At 22.0% G+C, this 23954-nt stretch overlaps 8 protein-coding genes across 8 annotated transcripts; 3 read left to right on the top strand and 5 right to left on the bottom strand. All coding sequences in view use genetic code 6, as the record gives it.

Moving 5' to 3' along the window:
* Positions 1-1792: 1792 nt before the first annotated feature.
* TTHERM_00128670 (metallo-beta-lactamase family protein) lies at positions 1793-3274 on the top strand (the record flags this gene model as incomplete). Its single annotated transcript, XM_001016348.3, has 1 exon — positions 1793-3274. One exon carries the CDS (start codon positions 1793-1795, stop codon positions 3272-3274), a length of 1482 nt encoding a protein of 493 aa, XP_001016348.1.
* An 808-nt stretch (positions 3275-4082) lies between these two features.
* Positions 4083-7547, bottom strand: TTHERM_00128680 (cyclic nucleotide-binding domain protein; the record flags this gene model as incomplete). Its single annotated transcript, XM_001016349.1, has 5 exons — positions 4083-4926; positions 5046-5975; positions 6300-6864; positions 7024-7210; positions 7287-7547. The coding sequence occupies 5 exons, from the start codon at positions 7545-7547 to the stop codon at positions 4083-4085; spliced, it is 2787 nt and encodes a 928-aa protein (XP_001016349.1).
* Positions 7548-8666: 1119 nt separating this feature from the next.
* TTHERM_00128690 (hypothetical protein) lies at positions 8667-9506 on the bottom strand (the record flags this gene model as incomplete). The annotated part of the gene is made up of 1 exon (XM_001016350.1): positions 8667-9506. One exon carries the CDS (start codon positions 9504-9506, stop codon positions 8667-8669), a length of 840 nt encoding a protein of 279 aa, XP_001016350.1.
* Positions 9507-10759: 1253 nt separating this feature from the next.
* TTHERM_00128700 (tetratricopeptide repeat protein) lies at positions 10760-13795 on the top strand (the record flags this gene model as incomplete). Its single annotated transcript, XM_001016351.2, has 8 exons — positions 10760-10852; positions 11002-11643; positions 11815-12543; positions 12593-12766; positions 12826-13099; positions 13160-13269; positions 13366-13420; positions 13479-13795. 8 exons carry the CDS (start codon positions 10760-10762, stop codon positions 13793-13795), a joined length of 2394 nt encoding a protein of 797 aa, XP_001016351.2.
* A 221-nt stretch (positions 13796-14016) lies between these two features.
* On the top strand, positions 14017-14556 carry TTHERM_000128699 (cytochrome b5-like heme/steroid-binding domain protein; the record flags this gene model as incomplete). The annotated part of the gene is made up of 1 exon (XM_012797689.1): positions 14017-14556. The coding sequence occupies one exon, from the start codon at positions 14017-14019 to the stop codon at positions 14554-14556; it is 540 nt and encodes a 179-aa protein (XP_012653143.1).
* Positions 14557-15697: 1141 nt separating this feature from the next.
* Positions 15698-17454, bottom strand: TTHERM_00128710 (protein kinase; the record flags this gene model as incomplete). The annotated part of the gene is made up of 2 exons (XM_001016352.2): positions 17193-17454; positions 15698-17127 (listed from the first exon to the last, which is right to left on the bottom strand). Exons 1-2 carry the CDS (start codon positions 17329-17331, stop codon positions 15698-15700), a joined length of 1569 nt encoding a protein of 522 aa, XP_001016352.2. The 5' UTR covers positions 17332-17454.
* Positions 17455-17973: 519 nt separating this feature from the next.
* On the bottom strand, positions 17974-19751 carry TTHERM_00128720 (Serine/Threonine kinase domain protein; the record flags this gene model as incomplete). The annotated part of the gene is made up of 2 exons (XM_001016353.3): positions 17974-19547; positions 19610-19751. 2 exons carry the CDS (start codon positions 19749-19751, stop codon positions 17974-17976), a joined length of 1716 nt encoding a protein of 571 aa, XP_001016353.2.
* Positions 19752-21334: 1583 nt separating this feature from the next.
* On the bottom strand, positions 21335-23227 carry TTHERM_00128730 (Serine/Threonine kinase domain protein; the record flags this gene model as incomplete). Its single annotated transcript, XM_001016354.3, has 2 exons — positions 21335-23007; positions 23071-23227. 2 exons carry the CDS (start codon positions 23225-23227, stop codon positions 21335-21337), a joined length of 1830 nt encoding a protein of 609 aa, XP_001016354.2.
* Positions 23228-23954: the final 727 nt, after the last annotated feature.

Raw genomic sequence — 23954 nt, 5'->3', positions numbered from 1 at the left:
AATTAATAATAGTTAATAATATGCTAATTAGGTACAATATTTTTATTAAGTACTATAAAACAGTTATAACATATACTGATAAGTCTCTGATGAATTTTCCTTGAAAAATCAAAAAAAAGTGATCTATTTTTCTATTACCAGGAATTATCTCTTCCTATTTTGAAATGCTGTTGATGACTTATCAAAAAAATCTCAAAATAGAAAAAGATTATTAATTTGCTTGTAATTCTCATAAAAAATTCTGACAGAAAATTATTGAATATTTTCTGCTGATAAAATAAATTTACGCTAAGAAATAATTAGTAGTAGCTCCTTTAAAATCTCCATACTTCTTAGTGGAGATTTGTGTTTTTTTAATAGAAAAAAAAAATTAATAGCTTGAAGAAACTAGAATTAATAATAAAGAATGAATGAATAAATTAAAATAGATTAGTCCGTTAATTTCTTTTTTAGAAACCACTTGTCTTAAATTAAAGTAAAAAATTTGGTTAAATACAATCTAAGCTCATTTAATTCAATTAATAATGCAATATAAATATTTTTTGTTTAAATTTTTATAATAATAAATGGAATTAGTTAGGTGGCCGCCATAATAATCAAAGATTATAAAAAAAACAATTCAGTATTATCTTAGATTTATGGAATGTTATAAAAACTTCTTAGTTAAACTAATTAAGGGTGGGCGGGCAGTCTTTCTTTGAGTTAATAGAATTAATAAATTATAAAATTTTTATAATTTCTATCTATTTTTAAATTTGATTTCTCCTTTAAAATTGTTGCAAGATAAGATGATATTAAATCAAAAATAGATTTTTACATAAATTAAATCTTTAATTTTAAGAAATAAAAAAAAATTAATTATTTTTAAAAATAATAAATTGACATTAACTCTTAAATGAAATATCTTTTTATCAAAATAAAATTAAATTTTTTATTTAAATTAAATTTATTTAAGATTTATTCAATTTAATCAATTATTTGTAATTTTTCCAGTATAATTGCTTTTTTAAATATTTATCTAGAATAATGAATGGGAGCTAACATAGTTACAATTTTATTTACGTTTTTATTCAAAATTATTTATAAAAGTAAAGCATGCCATCCTTATTAATTAGAACTTGTTAAAAATGGTCAAACTTTTTATATCAAATTTAACTTTTTCATTATAAAATCCATCTATAAACTGGTTAATAAATAGTATATATCTTGGTAAAATTTGTTATGCCATAGGTACTCAGTTTAGATAAGTCTCAATGTAGTTTTATTTCATTTCTAATTATATTGTATATTCTTTCAATTATTGAAAAATGAATTAAATTCATTTTTTTTAGATTAACTTTTCAAAAAACAAAGTATAAATTATTTTTAGCTTTAAAAAATAAAAATAATGAATGCAATAATTTTAGTTGAGAGATAAATTTTTGAGATTGTTCTTAATAACTGAATTTTTGCTATTAATAAAGACTAGCTAGCATAAATTAAAAAAAATTATAATTTATTAAATTTATGTATTATTTTCTTTAGAAGAATTTAAGGTGACTCATTTAGGAAAATTTCTTTGCTAGATATGACGATTTTGGTTAAGTCATTTTAACTAAGCAATAATTGCTTTTTGATATAAAATCTTTGGTTCCAGAAAAACGTGCAACTTTAAATAATCTGCAAATTGGTTGAATAAAAAAATTAACAAAAATTAAAACAAATTTAAAGCATAAAAAGAGAGATTAATTATCTTTTGAAATTTATATCATAAAAATCATTATAAAAGTAGATAATACAAATAAGTAATAAAATGGGGTGCTCTAATTCCAGATCAGAATTGTAAGCAGGAATCTAAGCAAAGATGCCAGAAGCTAAATTACATATTGATGAAAGCGAAAATTACCATATTGCATAGCTATTTACTAGCTGTTTAGCTGAAATGGCTTACTACATCGAAAGCGAGAAAGAGGCAATAGTCATTGACCCTTTAAGAGAAACAGAACCTTACATAGAATATGCTAAAAAAAGAGGAGCAACTATTAAATATATTCTACTCACCCATTTCCACGCTGACTTTATCAGTGGTCATGTTGATCTTGCTAAAAAGACTGGAGCTAAAATAGTTTATGGACCAACAGCTAAAGCTTCCTTTGACTTCCATCTCGCAACCGATGGAGAAAAAATACCTATTGGTAAAGTTAACATTGAGGTTCTTCATACTCCTGGTCATACCTAAGAAAGTTCTTGCTATTTACTTTTAGACGGAGAAAGATAACATGCAGTTTTTACAGGTGATACTCTCTTTTTGGGAGAAGTTGGTCGTCCAGATTTAGCAGTAAAAAGTGGTGAAATTACAAAGGAAGATCTTGCTGGTTGGATGTACGATTCCTTAAGAAATAAAATTATGAAACTTGATCCTAAAGTTATTGTTTATCCTGGCCATGGTGCAGGTAGTCCTTGCGGAAAGAAGATTTCAGATGGAACATTTGATACCTTAGAAAACTAATTGAAAACAAATTATGCCTTATAAGAAATAGAACGTGATTAATTTGTAACTCTCTTAAGTTCTGATTTACCCGCTCCTCCTCAATACTTCTTCCATGATGTAGCTTAAAATAAATCATGTGCTCTCCCAGTAGAAGAGGTTGTAAGCAAAAATTTAAATTTCATCCCAGCTACCAAATTCCTTTCAGAAGTTGCTAAGGTTCCAGAAAGCACTATTATCGATACCCGTGCTCCTAAAGCATTTGAAAAGGGTTTCATTCCAGGATCAGTTAATGTATCTCTATCCATCACATTTGCTATTTGGGTAGGTACTTTATTCAAGCCCGAAACAAAATTCTTCATAGTTGCTGAAAACGGAAAAGAAAAGGAATCTATCATTCGTTTAGCTCGTATTGGCTATGACAATGTTTTAGGTTGTTTAGAAGGTGGTTTCGAAGCATTCTAAACAGCACACAAACATAAAGACGAAATCACTGTTGTCTAACAAGAAAATCTAACTAAGGAAATGCACTTTGTTGATGTCAGAAATGCCCCAGAACTTTCTCATGGCTACATTAAAGGTGCCCATAATATTCCTTTAGGATAGCTTGAACAAATTTTAAAGGATAATTCTAATAACGAAGCTTTACCAAAAGACAAGCCCATATACATTTATTGCAAGTCTGGAGCTAGATCTATGATAGCAAGTTCTCTTTTGAAAAAGTACGGATACACAAACCACTTAAATGTTGATGGAGGTTTTGAATCAATTAAGAAAAACTAAAATTTAGAATTCTAAAATATCTGATAAAGTATAATTAAATTAAAAGTAAAATAAATAAATAAATAAATAAATAAATAAATAAAAAATTAGGATATTTGTATTTAATATCTTTGTATCTATCTATCTATAAATATCTACCTACCTCTCTTTATAAAAGTGTAAAAATTTCTGATGTTTTCTTTTAAAAAATTTTATCAAAGCAATTAATTTTTATCCTTCAATCTTATTTTCGATTAAACAATATAGAAAGTAAATTTCTTTGTATACTATAATTAATTCATTTTATAGACAACCTTTCTTTAATTTTATTTTTTACTGATCTTTTTTAGATAAATAATCTCTAAAATATAAAAAAATAAAATCATATTTCTATTTACATAATTTTATTAAGTTATTAATAAGTAAAAATATATATATTTATTATTATATATATGGTTGTATGCAACCTTTATTCATAAATAGTATGTGCTTGCAAAATACTAATCGGATTGAATATATAAACATTACAATATTTTAAATATATTATAATATACTGTAAATTCTCTTTAAGAAAGACCTCACTCCTTAGTCATTTTTTTTCTTAAAATTGGTTTTTAAAAAAATGAAACCTTTATTTTATTTAATTGAATTTTATATCAAATTTTTGTTCTTAATTTATCCAAGTTTTTGTATAAAATATTATGGGTGATTGATATATTAAAATTAGATATAGTTTTCATATAAAAAAATGGCAAATAAACAGTTTAAAGTATTGAAAGTTCTAATACTATTCTTAATTTTAGTAAACTTAAAGATAAATAAATTAAACTTATAATTAATTAAATATAAGTGATCAGTGAATTAAACTTGAGGATCTTTTATGATTTTAGCTCATTTTTTATTTAATATGTTTTATTATTTGATTATCATTATGGATATTTTGTTTTTGGGGTTATATATTTAATTAAAAAGAATCTCCAATTCCATCACTCGCTTTATATTAGGAGCTGCTTCTATAAGCTTGCCTAGATGAACTTTAGTGATTTCTGGCTGTCATAATTTACTCAAATAGCTCGTTTCCTTTTTTAAAGAACGAGGATTATGTTGACATGCTATACTTTTCAAGAATTGTTGAGTTAGGCGTATTTTATGAATTTTGTTTAAATATAATTTTTTTAGTGTTTTGAGGAATAAATAATTTATTTTGAAAACTTAGCAAAGGAGAGCTCTGCTCAGAATAAGAGCTTTCATTAGTATAGTTTTAATTTTAAGCTTAATTTTAAGAGAAACTTCTTGCTGTTTATATTAGTATCGGACTTTAGGAACCCAATCCATAATTTTTTAATTACAAATTAGGAATTATCAAAGGTTTGATTGTGTTTATTGGTTGGTTGCTATTTTCTAAGCTAGCTAGAGAGCTTTTTAAACTTAATTATAATTAATTTATTGACTTTGAATGTTAATCTCCCAAAATACTCGAAGCTTATCTACTTGCTAGTCTGGAGTTAAAATCTTTTTTTTAGCTCTAATCTTCACCTAAACAATTAAGTTGTTTTTTTATTTAGCATCTTATTGGTGTCAAAGAATCTTTTTCATTTATTTTTTAATATTATTTTTAGCCTGAATGATCTTCACTTCCCTATTAATGTGATTTCATATAATAATTAGCTCCTAGCTTCTTGAACTCAATCTTTTTGCTAATTAATTAAATCAATAAAAAATTTAACAAATGATTTAAATACATAAATATAATTTATTAGATCAAATTAATAATTCCTAATTTGAAATTTAGCAATTAATTAATTAAAATTATTACTATAGCTTCTAATTATTTTCTGAGACATATTTATCAATACTGACTCTATATTAAGAAAGGAGGTCTTCTTTTGCTTCAATCATTTTTTTTCTTTCTTAGCTTAATTCTTTTTGTATTTTATTTTTTCTGCTTTCTTCATCATCAGTAGGTTATAAAAAAGTGATTTTATTTTCTGGTTAAATTAATTTGATTGGTGATTATATTTAGTTAATTAATTAATGAATTCTTTTTTTATCCTTTTATAAAGACACTTTTTTATTTATTGAGTCTTTTATTTAGTTTTCAATTGTATTTTCTGCCAAGCCAAGTACATCCCTTTGTGTTTCATGATTATTTGTATTTTTAAAACCAAAACTTGGATTATTAGCCAAATTGCTTCTATTTCTATTTCTCTAATCATTATTAATATTTGTTTCTGCTTGCATAACCATTTTAGCTATGTTTTACATTTCTTTTTCTTTGTATTCTTCTTACTATTTAATCAACTAAATTGTTCTATTCCTTTTGCTATCTAAAATTGTGTTAAATATTTTCTTATTTATTGGCATTTTTTCTTCTGTTGCTTTTTGAAGCCAAGCTAGTTTTTGGTTAGCTAAATTCTATAACTTTTAGCTTTCTTCACTACTTTTGCTTATAAGTTTATAAAACAATTATTCGTTAATTTATCTAACTGTTCCAACATTAGAAATGCATTTTAAATTATATCTTCTGAGATCTTTCGGAATTAAATCTTCTAACCCAAATAGTTCTCCTTATTATAATAGAGATACTCTTAGAAACCCTTTACCTTTCTAACTTTCATCAGTCACTATGTTCTATTTTTTAAACTCATGAGCTACTTTATCTAAACAAGCTTTTTGTATGTCATTAATTTCATTATTTATAGAAAATTCTTTCTCATATTCGAATTCTCCATCTAAAATCAAATACCTAAATTTTATTTTTTTTAAATTAAATTAAAATATATTTTTATCATGCTTGCTGCATTTTAACTGCAGCAAAAGTAGCTTCAATATATTTGGCTGAATTCATTAAAATATTTTAAAAAGAATTTATATAAATTAATAAATAATTTAATAGAACATATTAATTATTATATCATATTAGTAATGTTTTTATTTTATGATACAAATGCTATAATGAAGTCAGTAGCTTAACTTAGAATACAGGCATTAAGTTTTGATATTGTTTATTTTTATGTAAAATTTCAAATTCTTTCAGCATCTAATAATTTTATTTTAAAAAATAATTTACCAAAATGAGGATTAATCACCTTACTTGTAAACGTATTGATTTCTTTGATAACTCTTGATTGTACTTTAATTAATTATAGATTTTAGCTTAATCACAGGCCAATCGGATAAAAATTAAGACCTCCTAATTTCGTTTAAATTCTATATGAGTTCACTGTTTTTACTATTTTTAATGATTTGAGCAAAAGTTGAAGAATTTATATAGGCATACACACATTCCTCTGTATTATATATATAATGAGTTGAATCACTTCTTTGCAAAAATTACTATTCAAAGAGACTAGTGATAGGTTCTATTTTTGCATCTTTATTTCCTTTATTTTGGTTAAAATTACTCTGACTGGATAAAGCTGAATTTACATCATACAAAAATTAACTTTTAGGAGACACTTGTAAAGCTGCATTATGAATTTAAAAGCAAGAATTCATTGAAGAGAAATTATAATTTGATGGAGTAAATTAATCTTATTCGGATTATAATATTATATTTTCTGATTTTTATAACTTCTACTGAGTCTTTAAAGCAGAACCGATAAGCAAAATGTAAAGATTTTCTACTTGATCACCTTTAAATATAAAAAGGATAAATCATTTTATGATTTTGTGAATAAAAATTGTTTGTTTATTAATAACTTCTACTTATTAAATTTGGATAGGAATATTCAAAATTTAAGTAAAATTTTAATAATTCAAACTTTTTAAAGTTATGATAGAATATTTATTACCTTTTTAAATTAAATAAGTATTGGGCTAAAGAGTTTTAATTTGTAATTTTTGAATGCATTATTCGAAGACATCATCACCTAAAGGTATGGCATAATTTTAGAAAAAATTGCAGTTTTATAAGTGCTTCTTCAAGAATCTTATTTCAGAGATCTTTTTATCTTAAGAGTTTATGTATTAAACAATATTCTACATATTTAAAACAATAAATTATATATTTAAAATACCAAAAATAAGCTAGTGAAATATTTAAATGAATACTTACTATTTTAAATGCATGGTCAAACACATTTGAAATAGTTAAATAAGATAAACCTGCAGTAATTTTGCTAAATCTCTTTTATGATTAATTCATCATCTTGATTGAAGTGCGAGGTATCAAGAAATTCTATCCATCTCTTCTACGATAGGTACTTGGAGTTTGATCTTATGCTTATTACTCTTGTGTGCTTTAGTATATCTTATTACCAATATTATCTTCAACAAAGTTAATTTTGAGTTAATATTAATTACTAGGTGTGTCCATATTTTTAATTACCACTAATGAGTGTAAATTTATTAAATTTCTAATAAACTTTTGTGTCTGGTAATTTATTCTTAAATTTTAATAGAAATCAATCTTTAATTTATTAAAAAAAAACTTTAAAGATACCATAAAATATAGAAGAAGTATCCAAACCAAAGTCTAGCAGCATGTTATTTATCATAGTTAAAAAATATGTCTTTCAATATTTTCTTACTATTTATAAATCTAATCAACAAAGGATTTAATTAAGACTTTAATCTTTACAAAAGAAGAAAAAATTGTGTCAAAACCCAAAAGTGATTTATGAAAAATAAAATTGACATGTTTTCCATTAGATTCTAGGGCTTATACTTACTAATTTCAAATTAATTTACAGTTTATGATTAAATTATATATGATGGTAAATATTAATTTGTTTGATCAAATCTACAATCTTGAAAATAAATTATAAATACATCATTTAAGAAATATTGCAAACTCTTTTTATTGTTTTTTTGTTTCTTTCTTTCTTCCTTGCTTACTTATTCCATAAATAAGTAAATAATTTTTGGTTCTATGAAAAATTTTAAGCTAATTTTGATACCAAAATCTTAATAATAAATTCTAAGTGCATAATTTTATTAATAAAAAAGGATTTTGTTTAAATATTGTTAATTCCACAAATTAATGCTTCTGTAATTGAAAATTTTTAATTTTATCCATTGATTAATCCAAAATATTTAATTTAATAAATACAATAAAAATAATGTAATAAGTAAATATATAGCAAAGTCTTTTTTTTAGTTAAACAAAAACGAGTTTTTTCTTACAAATTCAATAAATAAATAAATGATCAAAGAAAATCAAAATACTTTTTTAATAATTATTTAAGAACAAACAAACAAAGAATGAATAAAATTTTATTAATACTTTATTGAAATAAATACTAAAAATTGAACTAAACGACTAGTCTAATATTTGCTATATAATTTTATATTTATATTTTATTGATATATTATAAATCACTTATTTATTTAATTGATTCTTCCAAAATATATATTAATTGTATGCTTCTCTTAAATATAAAAAAATTAATTTAAGCAGAATTAGTGTTTTACTTGATTTTAAAAGTTCCCTTTTTCATAATTATTTGTATTCTTCATAATTTTTATCATAGTTTTTAGCACACTTTGGAAGATTGAGGAAGGATTTTAAATATCTGTGTTTGCAAAATTATTCTAACCTTTCCATTCCTCTTTCTTTATCTATATTAAATTAAGCTGTTCTTTATTTTAAAACACTTTGCATACTCTGCCAGTTTTACCAAAATTTATCTCTAGCTTTATCTTCAACTATAACTTATTATTTTTGAATCATTTATTGTTAATATTTTTCTTGTTGCTTGCTCTATAGAAGTTCTTATTTATTTGTATTTAGGACATACTTTTTATAAATTCTTTCCTACTATCTTTACATGTTTTCAATAAGATTTTATTTTTACTGCTCTATTACCATTTAGCTGCTAGTTAATATATTTTTTGTGGACAAAGTACTCATATTAATTCTGTTTAAAATGGAATTCATCTCATTTGGGTTGGTATAATTGCATAAATTTTATTTAACACTGTATTCAATCTTTCTTTCTTTTGCTTTAATCCTAGATAATAAACTCTGGTTTCTCATCTCCCTTACTCGTGGAGAATGTGCATTCGCTTCTTCTGTAAAACAAGATCGTGTAGTCTAGAGACTTGAAGCCCTAGTTGTTTTTGTAGTTCTAAATGTAGACATATTACTTCTGTTTGTATTTTACAGTTTAATCGAATCTTTTAAATTATCTTGAGATAAATTCAATAATAATCTATATCCTTTAGGAGATTCTTATTTTTCTAATACAATTCTAGGAGTAATTACATTGCCTAAATTCTCCTTAAGCTCTTATTGCAATTGAACACCCTTTTAAGTTACAGTAATCTTATTCATAAGGAATTAAATGTTTTAATCTTTTGATTTTTCGATAATATCTGTTTAAATAAATCAATCAAAAAACAAATTAGCAACTATTTCTACTTAATCTAATTATTAATCTGAAACTTTGTCACTTAAATTTTTCTAATAAATTACTATAGTATTAGCGCATAATAATTTATTAAGACTCTATAATTATTACTATATATAAATTTTTAATAAGCATGCAAATATAAATAGATTTAAATTATATTTATAGTGTTAAACTCCTTAAATATTTTCACTAGTAATAATTACCTAAAAATAATTATTTTTTTTCATTGATTAAAAAACATATTTTAAGATTTCTTCTAAATTATTTTTATTTTTAAAATAATTAATAAAATCTCAAACAAAATACCAAATAATTTATCTGAAATTAAAAAAATAAAATAAACTCCTTTCTAAACAACTTTAATTAATTTATTAATTTTATCTAATTTCTATTTTTAAAATTATTTTTTTAAATTAAAAATTCAATTTCAAAAATAAAAATAACAAAAAAGTAAATTAAAAAAATGTGAACAAGTTTGATGAAGTTAAATAAAATAAAAGTCTACTTTCTTAAACCTTCTTTGAATTAATTATTATTAGAATTTAAAAATTAAAAATTCTGTTTCAAAAATAAAAATGGTAAATTAAAAAAATGTGAACAAGTTTGATGAAGTTAAATAAAATAAAAATCTACTTTCTTAAACCTTCTTTGAATTAATTATTATTAGAATTTAAAAATTAAAAATTCTATTTCTAAAATAAAAATGTTAAACTTAAAAAGTGTGAAAAAGTTTGATGAAATTAAATAAAATAAAATTTTACTTTTCTTAAAATTTCTTTGAATTAATTATTAGAAAATTAAAAAAATATTTTACAGACAAGTTTAAAATTCAATGTATAATTATAAAGAAAATTGAGAATTTATTTTTTACTTTTGATGGAAACTAATTATTTTTTTAATTTACTGTTGAGAGAGAACTAATAAAATCTGTTTTCTATATTATGCTATTTTTCTATTAAAATATTTATACTCAAATTAAAATAAATTAAAATAATGTCAATAATTTATATATCATTAAGAAGAATAAATAATTCATTAAGTTTAGATAATTAAAAGTAGAAAACCGACCATTTGTAAATAGAAAAGACTTATCTGAAGCAACTAATTTCAATTAAAAGTTCAATAAAACAATTAATTATAAAATATTAAAATTTATTTAAATAATATTGAATAGATGAATACCACAGCCTAGTCATTTAATACACATCAAAGCACGCAATAAAAAGTCAATACATCTATATATAATTTTGAGGATACAAAGATAAAAGTAATGATTTTTATTTGATTTATTAAATAATTAACTTGATAAATTGATTTTTTCACTTTTTATTAATATCACATTAACTATATTGACTAAAGAAATGGTTTTTTATTAAATATAAATTGTTAAAAATAATTATTTATAATTTAAATTAGACTCCGCTGTCAGGACAAAAAAAACTCTAGTCAAGAAGAAATACAGGTTCTTCAAGTTTTAGATGCGCTTTTTAGGATACAATGTCTTCAACTAAGCCAGTTTTTAGAACTAATCAAAAGTTTTATTAGAATCAACCAAAAATTGATAAATTAATTGATTAATCTCCTTAAGCTTAAATTAAAAGAAAGGAAATAGAAATAAAATAATTATTAGAAAATTCTGCTTTGGCTAAATTTAAAGGTGATTTAGGTGAAGCACTAGAAATTGCAAAGTAAGCAGTTGAGCAAAGTAATAAACTGAAAATTCAGAAAGAGAAAGTTAACAACTATTATGAAGAAATTGACTTGCAATAGTATGATGTTCCATATAACTTAGCAATTTAACTTTAAGCTAATGGTTTCTATTAAGAAGCTCTTAAGTAATATACTTAAATAGTAAAAAAATATAAACATCATCCAATAGCATAAAATCTGGAAGTTAACATGGGCAATATTTACTTTTAGTTATAGTAATACAAAGATGCTATTAAAATGTATAAAAGAGCTTATCATATGACGTTTAGAGATTCTAAATATACAAGTATGCGTTTATAAATACTTAAAAATATCGGTATTGCTAATATAAAACAAGGAAAATATGAAGTAAAACTAAAATTTTATTATTTTAGCTGTATATTTAATTGATAGTAATTTATTGATAATGTAATTTTCTATTAATAAAAATTAAATGAAAACTTGCTATTTAAAAATAAAAAAGATTTGAAATGAATAATTTTTAAGATTAAAAAAAATAATCAATAATATAAAAATTAGGAAGCCATAAAAGACTTTGAAACTATTATGAATGAAAAACCAGACTTCTAAACTGCATTTAATTTAATTCTTTGCCTTTTTGAGTTGGGTGATAAATAAGGAATAAAAGACTGTTTTTCTTGTATGATAAATATTGAAATACCGGGTTACAATTAAAATGAACAAGAAGAAATAATTCAAGGAATAGCTTTAAATGATCCTTTAAGAGAGTATATAAAAGAGAAAAAAAAATAAGCTGTAGAAATAATAATAAGGAGTGCTAAATTTATAGCACCAATTATTCTAGACAATATTATAGATGGGTATAATTGGGTAATTGAAGCTTTAAAGGATTCTTATTTTTATGAGGCTTAAACAGAAATAGAAATATGCAAATCACTTGCTTATCTAGAAACCAAAGATATTGTTAATTCAATAGAAACACTCAAATAGTTTGAAAAAAGAGATAAAATTATTGTGGGAAGAGTCTCTAATAACATTTCTTTTCTTTATTTCTTAGAAAAGAATTTTAAAAATGCTGAGTAATATGCTGATTTAGCTATAGATTTTGATAGATTTAATCCTAAGGCTTTGGTCAATAGAGGAAACTGCTTTTTTGTTAAAAATGAATTTTAAAGATCTAAGCTATTATATTTAGATGCCCTCAGATATGATGCCTAATGCGCTGAGGCTCTTTACAACTTAGCTCTTGTGAATAAAAAGCTAAATATGCCTAATGAAGCTTTATTGGTATTTTTTTATTTGACTGATAATTTAAATGTTTATTTATTTTTATAAGGTATTAGAAAAATTATTGACTATCATTTCTACACCTGAAATCATTTATCAAGTGGCAAACATTTATGAATTGATGGGATAATCAAATTAAGCATTGAAATGGTATCAAATATTACTTACTTAAATACCTACAGAGGCTAATATTCTTGCAATTGTTGGTAGCATATATGCAAGGGTAATGTTATTAAACTTACTTTTATTATCGAAATATAAAAATTTTATTTAATATAATAGGAAAATAATGAATTACAAGCATTTACTTATTACAGTGAATCATTTAAATGTTGTTCTTATAAAATTGAAACAATAGAATGGCTAGGTTTATATTTTATAAAATAAGAGTTATATGAAAAGGCTTCATAAATATTTGAAAAGGCAATATAAATACAGCCAAAAGAAGCTAAATGGAAATTTATGGTGGCTTTTTGCTATAAAAAAATGGGGTTGAATAAGCTGACTCTTTAAATATATCAAGAAATCTATGAAAATGACCCTTAAAACATTGAATGTAAAATAAGATAGTTTTTATTTAAATAAAATAATTTAGCAAATATTCAAAATATAATAGGTCTTAAATGTTTAATTCAAATATGTTAAGAGATGGGATTAAATAGTGAAGAATATGCTCAAGACATGAGAAAATTAGAAGCAAATCTTAATATTATTAGCTATTAAATTGTAAATTTTTTATTAATATTTTAGTTTTGAAAATAATCTAAAAAAAGGATCACAATTAAGATTAAATGATTTAACCAAAATAATTTAATATATCAGCTGATTATGAAGGAAGATCAGAAAACTATCAGATTGATGTAAACTTTTAGTCAAGGTAATTGGAAAATTTATTTATTTTATTAAATTTTTATAACATTTTTTATTTAACCAAGGCAAAGAGTTATTCAAAAAAACTCAATACAAATATATGAGCAGTAGTATTAAAGCAATGACAATTAGAGTATATATGATTTATTGCCAATTTGAATATAAAATTCAATTATAGCAAAGTTTAAAGTCAAACTTTTAAAGCTATAAAAAGAGTTTATTTTATATTAGATAGTAGTTAAAGTTTTACTTATTTATTTGTCATGGTAGTTGTTCTCAAAAATTTTTAGTAATAAAAATGATGAAGTATAATTTTAAAAGAAATCTATTTCTTGATAAATAATTTTATTGTTATATCTACATTGTTATATTATCAAACTGAGTAAAATAGAATTCTTATGTTAAAATAGATGGATTTTATACTTAAATTTTATTAAATTATAAATGTAATTATAAACATTTTAATTAATTGTTTTAGCTCAAATAATATCTTAGAATTATTGAAAAATTAGTTTAGATAAATCTGATAGTAAAATTTTAATTTTTAAGGGTAAAATTACTTTAATCAAAATAAGAAATATATAAAATAAGATTACATTTGAAATGAATTCTAACTAAAATATTGTTACTTGGGAAGATTTACTAGACCACTCAGATGAAAAAAGCTGTTATTTTATAATTGATGATACTGTTTATGATGTTACTGAGTTATTATCGTTATAGTCTAATTATAAAGAATTCTTGTTAAAAAACATAGGATAGATTAATAGAGAAGAGTAAGTAAAGTAATTCAATGAGAGTTTGTTTTTAATTTTGAAATAGCAAGGCAAAATAGTTGGAAATATAGAAAAAAAACCTTAAAGCGAATACTTTAAGAGAAAAGTTAGATTTTTAAAAGCTGAATATTAGGAGTTTACTTTAGAGGAAGTCTAAAAACACAATAAGATGCAAGATTTATGGGTAGTTTTAGATTAAAATGTTTATGACCTTACAGAATACTAGTTTATCCATCCTGGAAGACCTGATTCCATTCATCCATATGCTGGAAAAGATGCCACAGAAAAATTTAATTCTATTAATAAACATACAGAAGGAGCACGCAAATTTAGAGAGAATTATAAAATAGGAATTCTTAAAAAATGAACAAAAAACAAAATATAAATTAAACTTTAAAAGATCTACTTAATTTATTAATAAAATTTAAGGTATCTATCTATCTATGAAATTAAGATAAATAAATAATAGTATATTTATTTTTTTGATATCTCGTTTTAGTTCAATTTTAAAAATATGTTTTTGAAAATTGAGTTAAAATAATATTTTTAATTTAGACATTTTAGAATTAAAAGTAAAAACTTATACCTATATGAAATCATATCATAAAAATATCGAATTTTTTGTAAATATATTAAAAGCTTTATTTTTTTTCTTTTAGGGATTACTAATTATTTATAAAGAGTCTTTTCTTTAAATGAGTTAAGTCCTTTTACTTTAATTGCTATTTTATAAATCAAACTTTTTACTAGCTGTGTTTTGCAGCTTAAATATCATTTCATTGAAGCAATTTTGTATATTAGATAATATTAAGTTAAGATATTAATAGAATTAAATAAATATATTAATTTAAAATTTTGATTTAAATATATTGAGCAACTATTTTTGATATTTATTTAATTAGAAGTATAAAATATGTTATTGCTTTTTTACTTCTAGATTATTTTCAGAGGTAATTAATGCTTTTATATGAATTATAAATTAAATATATTTCATAATATATTTTCTTAATTAAAAAATAATTAAAGAAAGAATATTTTAGTTTGGTTAATTATTATTTTTTTAATATTTTCAATAATAAACTTAACAATCTAAAAAATATTTAAAAGCTGATAAAAGAATTATCTAATCTATTTTACCAAAAATAATTTAGCCAACACTATACATCTAATAAAAACAAAATTAAAAAAACTGCTTAAAAAAAAATAAAGTGATTTAAAGTTTATTAAAATAAATCTGAAAATATTTTAAGAAATTTACATATTGTTATAATTTATTTTATTTTTAGCAATCAAAATGATATTCAATAAATAAATAAATAAAAATATTCAGATTAGAACTGAACAGAATAACTTTTAAATATGGCGATTGATATTATTTTTAAATTAACTTTAAAAAGAAACAAAAAATAATTTTTTTTATAACAAAAATAAATTTTTAATTATTCATAAAAAAACATTAAAAAAATATCAAATTAATAAATTGATTAAAAAATTAGTTAAAAAAACCATCACTTTATAAAAATATTGTAGGATAAACAAATCAAAATAAAGACCAAAAAAATAGTCAAATATTATAAGCATTTATCATTTTTTTAACTTTATTAGTCTTAATTATAGCTTAGATGGGATGTCATATTTATTTTAGTATTATTATTTGTTTTCCTTTAGTTTAAAATTGGCTAACTCGATTAATTTAACTATTAAAAGTTTTGAGATTGTGAGTTTTTAGATAGACTTTTATCATTATCTTAATTATTAATGGATTCAATTTAGTCAATTTATTTTTGATTGCTATTTTAAGAATTAGTATTTGATGATTATGCTGACTATTGACTCTATTATTTTTGTTATGAGCTACCATTTAAGTGAGATTTGTTTTCTTAATTTCTGTTTTTTAAGTTTGTTTTATTCATCTAATTTTTAGCTTTTTCTAACTCATCTTAGTTAACATGAGATTCATTTTAATTATTTATTTATTCTTCATTATACTTATACTAAGTTAAATATGAAAGAACAGAATTCTAATCTTTGGCTAGATTTTAAGCAGAAAGACCTAAAAGACTAGAAGTTATTTTTTTTATTTATTATTAATAATTTTCAAAAAGTTGTTCTTGCTGTTATTATTACTAACTTTGCCATTCAGAGGGTTAATACTATTTGCTCTATTATTAAATATCTTACTATTGATATTATTATGGTTGCTGATAGTTATTCATCTAATCCTTAGGCATTTTTTTATGGAACATATCTATCTAAAGTTTCATTAATCTTTGTTTAATTAAAGATGCCTCAGGTCTTTATTTAGGGTCTTTTTGGAGACATAATTCTAAGATGTTTTCTATTTCTAAATTATCTATTAATCCTCTCTGATATTTAGTGTGTTTCCTAATTTAATTTATTGTGTTAGCATCACCATCATATGGAAAGTAAAGCTCATTTTTCATAATCTCAAATGCTATTATTCCAAAGCTCCAAATATCTACTTTGTAATCATAATTTGCTGAGTTTAAAATTTCAGGAGCCATGTATACAACTGTGCCTACTTTCGACTACAAATTCTCCATTTTCAAAGATGAAATACCAAAATCTGTTATCTTAAGATAATAATGTTAAGTTTATTTATCTAAAGCGATAAGGATATTATCTGTTTTGATATCTCTATGAGAGATACCCATTTTATGAAGAGCTTCAATGCCTGATATTATTTCAACTAAGAATTCTAATTTAATCTCAAATGTATATTAATCATAAAAATTAAATAAGTGTGAACAAAGATCTCCATATTCACACAATTCACTAATTATGTAATAACAGTTATTAACTGATTAAAAACTGTAAAATTTTGTTAAAAAGCGACTATAATCAGGATACTGTGATTCTTTAATCAATAATTGTATTGTTTCTAATTCTTTCTACAAGTACCTATTTTTTTGACCATCTCATTTTGTTTTTCATATTAAAAAATGATTTACAAAAGTTGATTAATTGCTTAATTAATATTACCTATTCTTTCACTGCTAATTTATTTTATCGCTACGAATTCCTTGCCATTACAATTCATTCCTATATAAACTCTGGCAAATGCTCCCTGCCCTATTTCGTTAATTATTTAATAACCTTTTAAATGTGGATAAACACTCATTTTTTATTGCTTATCAATAAATTTTTTTCTAATTAAATTACAAAATATATCTTTCTTTCTTTATTTCAAATCTAATAATAAATAAATAACTAAATAATTTAATTGATTGATTGACTGATTATTAAATATTCTAATTAATACCATTTTCTTTTTTAAATTGAATAATAATAAGAATCTATTATACATGTTAATATTTAATAGTAAAACCATATATACATTCAGAATATCTAATCTGTTTATTAAAAATATAAAGATATTTATCAAATTTAGATTATTTATGAAATGGTTTAATAATATTTTAAAATGTACTTTTAAAAAAATTAGTTTTAGTTTAAGAGATTTATTTATATTTTATAAATATGAAGATAAAATTAAAATATTTTTTTAAAACTTTTTACAAAATATCTCAAAAAATTAGAATATTTATTTGAGTTTAGTATATTTTTTTATGCGTCAATTAATATTTAGAAAGAAATTTATTTAATAAACACGTTGTTATTAATCAAAGTATAGTTAGTGAAAACACAAAAAAAATTTTAATTAAATTTAAATAAAAAATATTAATCTTGTTTTTTTTTTTAAAAAAACAATAAAAAAATGGGAAAATATATAAAAGATATTTATTTATTTTATTACATAAACTCAACGTTAACTTTATTAATTGTTTTGCAATTACTCGTTATTTTTGAAACCAAGAAATTTCTAATTAACATTTTTAGGGTAGTACTTATAAATCAAATAAAAACTTAGTATTGTAAATGAAAATACTCCACAAATTTAAAAAGTCTTGTTATTGATTACAGAATAGAAGCATTAACTAATTTTAGAACGTGGAATTAACTCTGTTAAGTTTTTCTTAAAGGTTTCATAACTTATTTAATCCTATTTTTTAAAGAGCTCTAAAATTTATTCTGACTTTTTTTTACAAATATTCTAAAATGCCTATTATAGAACTTTTTTTCTTAGCAAATCTTTGATAAGATATTAAAATCTATTTTAAGTTTAATTCTCCTAGAATATACAGTTTACCAAACAAAAATTTAGTAATTTTTATAGTTCAATTTCTTCGCTGCTTTGAGTTAAGTTGAGACCACTACTAAATTCTTTAAGGTTAACCAAACCGCCTTCTATTAAGGTGTAGATTAAGAAAATAAATATTTACAATATCTATTTGTCAGTATTTTACAGCTCATTTTAGTACAGAATATAATAATAAGTTCCTTTTTCTAATTATTTATCTTATATGTTAATTTATTTTAGCAATGATAAAATATTTTCTTCCTTTTGCTGCAATCTAATAGATTTTACTGATGATTTTAAATCTTCTATAGCTTCTTCAGGACATATAGAAGTAATATTTGATTGCAGATTATTTGGTTTAATGCTTTGTTAGGTTTGGTTAATAGATTGGTTTCTTTATTATCTATTATCAATTTAGCTTTTGAATGCATCACCTTCGCTATTATTATCATCATCTGAATATTCTTCAATACTCTAACTTCTATTTTCCTCATCTATTTATTGAGGTATTTACATATATTTATTGATTATATTGTTAAGCTTATCTAAAATAGCGTCTGAGGTAATTCTTTTATTTTAGTCAACTTGCAAACATTACTCGATGATCTCAAAAAGATCTTAATTAATAAAGTGTTTGGATTAATATTGAAAATTTATTATTTTTCTTGCAACTTCGAATTGACTTTAAGCCTAAAATAGCTACTCGTTAGTAATTATTTCATAGGCTATACATCCAAAGCTCCAAATATCTACTGATTTATCATATTATTAACTTCTAATGATTTCAGGAGCCATATAGTTAACAGTTCCTACTTAAGATTTAGTAAGCTCATCTTGAGAGGAGATTCCGAAATCTGTAATCTTAAGGACATAAACATTATCCTAGTAAGCTACCAAAATATTTTCTGGTTTAAGATCTCTGTGTATGATTTTCCTTTCATGAAGGTATATTATACCTTCTATTAGTTGCTTCATCATGATAGCAAGTGAAAAATGATTTAAATGTTGATGGCACTTTTAAATAAAGTTGTACAAATCTCCTTAATCGCAGTATTCATTGACTATAAATGCGGATTCATTTTCTTAAAATACATCATATATTTAGGTAATGTATGGGCATGGAGAAGCTTTTAAATTTTTTTACAATTAAGTAATTATTTCTATCTCATTTTTCCAATAACGGTTTTAATTTCCACCTATTTAAATAAAATAAAATACTTGAATTATTCATAAATTTATTTTAGTAAATAAAAAATACCTATTGTCTTGCTAGTCAGAATCTTTACTGCAAAAATTTTATTTTCTTTTGTTGCTTTAAATACTTAACTAATGGCCCCTTAACCTATTAGCTCTATATTAGAATAGCCTCTTAGTAAAAGAATGTTAACTTCTTTATTCATAATTTAGAATCAGGTTTTTTTTTAATATTTTTCTTTTTTGTTTTATTATTTAATAAAAAATAGATATTCTAAACATCTTCTGCCTAATCTAATTATTTTAAATATTCTAAATGGTTTTCAAATAATTTTTTGTGTATAAACTCTAATCAAAAAAGATACTAAATATATCTAATCAAATCATATTTAATTTAATTAGGAATTTATTTTTTTATTTTATTGTAATTAACAAAAAAAGATAGGTAGAGAGATAGATAGATATTCTTACTAATATTGTTTATCTAATCAAATGATATCTAATTTAATTAGGAATGACTTTTAATTTTATTTTTTATTTTATTGTAATTAACAAAAAAAATAGGTAGATAGATAGATATTCTTACTAATATTGTTGAATTCAAAATATCATTTTATTTGTCTGAAATTGAAAATAAAATATAGATGCAGTTCTTTAAAGACAAACACTTTATTTGTTTAATTAACTGAACAAAATTATCTCTCAATAAAAAAATAGGATATATTATAAAATAAATGAATTCGCATTAAATTAATAAAATTTATTATTTTTTACTAAGATATTTTCTTTCAAACAATAAAAAAAAAAAAATTTATTCAGTTTTTTAATCAATTTTTTTATCATTCTGAAAAAAATGGAATTTTAATTCAGATTTGACTATATATTCTAATATAAACATGATTAAATATTCTTCAAATTATTGTACAGTAAGAAACTCTAATCATAAAGATATTCTAATCAACTACTTTAATTTGGAATCAGCTTGAATTTTATATATTTTTAAAATTTTCTTGTTATCAAATTAAGAGATTCTAGATTCTTCTAATAATGTTTTAAATATCCTAAACATTTTTCACATTATTTTATTGAAAAAAACTCTAATCAAAAAAGATATTCTAATCTCTACCCAAAATTAATTCGAGTATTAAAATTTTCTTTAGTTAAATATTTAGGAAATTGTTTAAATTTGTAATATAGAAAAAATTAAAAAAAAATATTCTTAAATAAAATAAAGTATTTCTTTGATTTACTATCAATAATTAAATACATTTAAATATTAAATATGTTTTTATATTTTTTATTTATTAGATAACTTAATCATTATTGATTGGTTGACTTTATTGTTGTTATTAAAAATTATTTATAAGCAGTTTTTCTTAATGAATCAAAATTATAGATATAATTACTGAAAAAAAATAATTTCATTTGCCTTTTTCAATACGCTGTAATAATTTAAATGATTTTTTATAATTTTTCAATAAAATCAATAAAACATTTAGTAAATGCTTTTTTTATTTTACGTAATTATTAAAGAAAGATATTTTCATTCATGCTTTATATGCGTATTTGATTAAATAGTATGAAAATCTAATAAAGTTATTTAAATTGATAATTAATTATCTCAAGCAATAAAAAAGTTTTCAAATGATAAATATCTGACTAAATAGTAAGCTTATTAAACTAGACATAAAAATATCAAACAAAAAGTAATAATTTGCTAAATTTTTAGACAAGAAGAAGTCAAAATATATTTATTTTCAATAATTCATGAATGTTAAACTAGGGTAAATCAATAATAAATTTAATCATTATTATCCTTTTCTTACTTATCAATAAATTCAATCGTTCTCTTTTTAAATCTGTCATAAAGTAATTTAGTTTCTTTTAAGATTCCTTAATTTATGATAGTCTTCTTAAACTTGAAAATGAGATCTTAAATTTCTTTTTGTTGTTATTAAGATTGCCACTCAATACATTGAATAGCATTTAAATAAGCAGCTTGCATTATAATTGTCTATTAGTGACCTTCTTCAAAGATAAAGCAATCATATAATCCACCTTAACAACTTAGTATAAGTCCACTTGTATAATCTTATTTGATTATTTAAATTTAAGTAGCAGGCAGGAAATTCTTCGATTCTTACTGTTACATTCTTTCGTACATAATTTCAGCTAGCTTAATTGATTACTGCAAATATGAATCATCTTCGAGCCAATTAAGATAGGTATTTAATCTGAAATAAATATCTCTAACATTTGCTATTTGAGATAGAGCCAAGTATAAAGTTTTAAATTAGTCTTTTTTAATGCTTTTATCTACTTCTGATGACTCTTCAATTAGTTTCATTACCCATTCCTAGAAAGAATCAGCATAATTTTCTTAGAATAACTATCCAGATATCCTATAGTGCTATTAAAGACACCCTAAAAGCTTCCCACATGTTATAAAGTGAAAAAGATTGCAATAAAACTTTTATTTATCATTACAAACTAATGAAAAATGATCAACATTCATTTTAAAAGGAGCTATTTTACTTTATAACAATTTTTTTAAAAATCCCTTTTATTATGGAGAAACTTCTATCGCAAAACCGAATTTTTTAATAAACTATTAAAATTCTTAAATAGTTATTTGGTGATTAATTATTTTCGATTCTTATTCTAAATTATTCTAATTATCAATTTCATTTTTGTATTAGCTAAACTATGAATTAAATTCACTGATATCGTCCACCTGACTATCTCTCATTTGTACATTTTTCTATTTTGCTAATAGAATTTAATTTTCGTACATTCTCTGTAAAATTTCTACCACTTAATCTATTTTGATACGAGCTTCGGTGTCAGGATTTAAGCATTCTTTTATTACCTAAAAAAGATCATTTTAACTATGTCCATGATCATCTAGACATTTAAATGATAAAATCATTTAGGCCGTTTGCTACACTGTTTTTTATTGAAAAAGCTACTTTCTATATGCTATTTCATACATAGTCAAACCAAGCGCCCATATATCGACTGTTTTGCTGTAAGATTACTAGCTTAAAATTTCAGGAGCTATGTAATTAATAGTCCCTATTATAGATTGTAGCTGGTTTTAACCAATACAACTATATCCAAAATCTGTAATTTTAAACACATGATTTCCATTTCTTTTAGTAAAAAGTATACTATCAGGTTTAAGATCTCTGTGTATTATATCTTAAGAGTGGAGCCATTGCAACCCTTTTGCAATTTACAGACAAATCTAGATTTGGATGATTTGAGCCATACTTTTTTAGTTTAGAATATAATTAAACAGGCTACCTGCTTCACAATATTCTTAAATAAGAAAATTCTCATTTGATTCTGGTTTTGGTATAAAGTCAATAAAATTTAGAATATTTTCATGATGTTAGATTTTCTAATTAATGCAGTCGTTAATGAATTTGATCTCTTTTTCGTAATATATTTTAGATTGAGCTTTTAAATATTAGAAAATAATAATTTTTAGTCATCATATAAAGAATCTAAAATTAAACTTACTTGAGTCAGCGTTTTATTCTCTAAACACTTTCATAGAAAACCTTTCTTTCGATTTTTCTCCCTCTACAAGGTAAGTCTGCTTACTCAATCCTTAGCTTATAAGACCAAGAACTTTATATTCTTATTTACCAATTATATTTTATATTTATTATTGCATTTTTTATCAATGGTAATTGGTATTATAATATTACTTACTAATCTAATTAATTAATTTATTATTTGATTATGATAATCGAAAAATCAAATTAAAAATTTTAAATATCATACAAAGTTATTAGAATATTTAAGAATAAATAACAGTGATATTGTAATTATTAATAGAATGGTATATTCTTAATAAAATTTTTGATATAATAATTAATCATTAATTTATTAAAAAGAGCTTCACATTTCAAATTTCATTCTATGAATTTTATTAAAATTTTTACTGAGTTCAAATTAATAAGACATAAGAATTTCTTAGTATATATATATAAAAAGATCTTTAATGTCATTTCTAAAAATAATTCAGAAATATTTTATTTCATAACCTATTAATAATAATTTTATTTTTAATTATAAAAATGAATGTTTGTTTTTAAATAAATTTAACAACTTAATTATTTCAAATATTAAAAATTATTGCTTTGATTGTTATGTTTTACATATATAAATTTTACATAATTTGACCTCTAAGCATAAATCTTATTTATATTTAAAATAATAGAAATATTATTATAATTAAGCATTTATTTTAATCAGCATTCAATTTATCTTCTTAATGCTTTAATTTTTAAAACATAAGGTAATTTATAATTATATGGATGTTAAATTCATTTTTTTTTCCCCATAATATTTTTAAAAATATGTCTTAAAATTGTAGAAAATATTTTTTTAAGGGTGTT

This window comes from Tetrahymena thermophila (assembly GCF_000189635.1).
Source record: "Tetrahymena thermophila SB210 genomic scaffold scf_8254645, whole genome shotgun sequence".
NCBI classification, from domain to species: domain Eukaryota; phylum Ciliophora; class Oligohymenophorea; order Hymenostomatida; family Tetrahymenidae; genus Tetrahymena; species Tetrahymena thermophila.
This window is presented reverse-complemented; position numbering and strand designations above follow the sequence as displayed.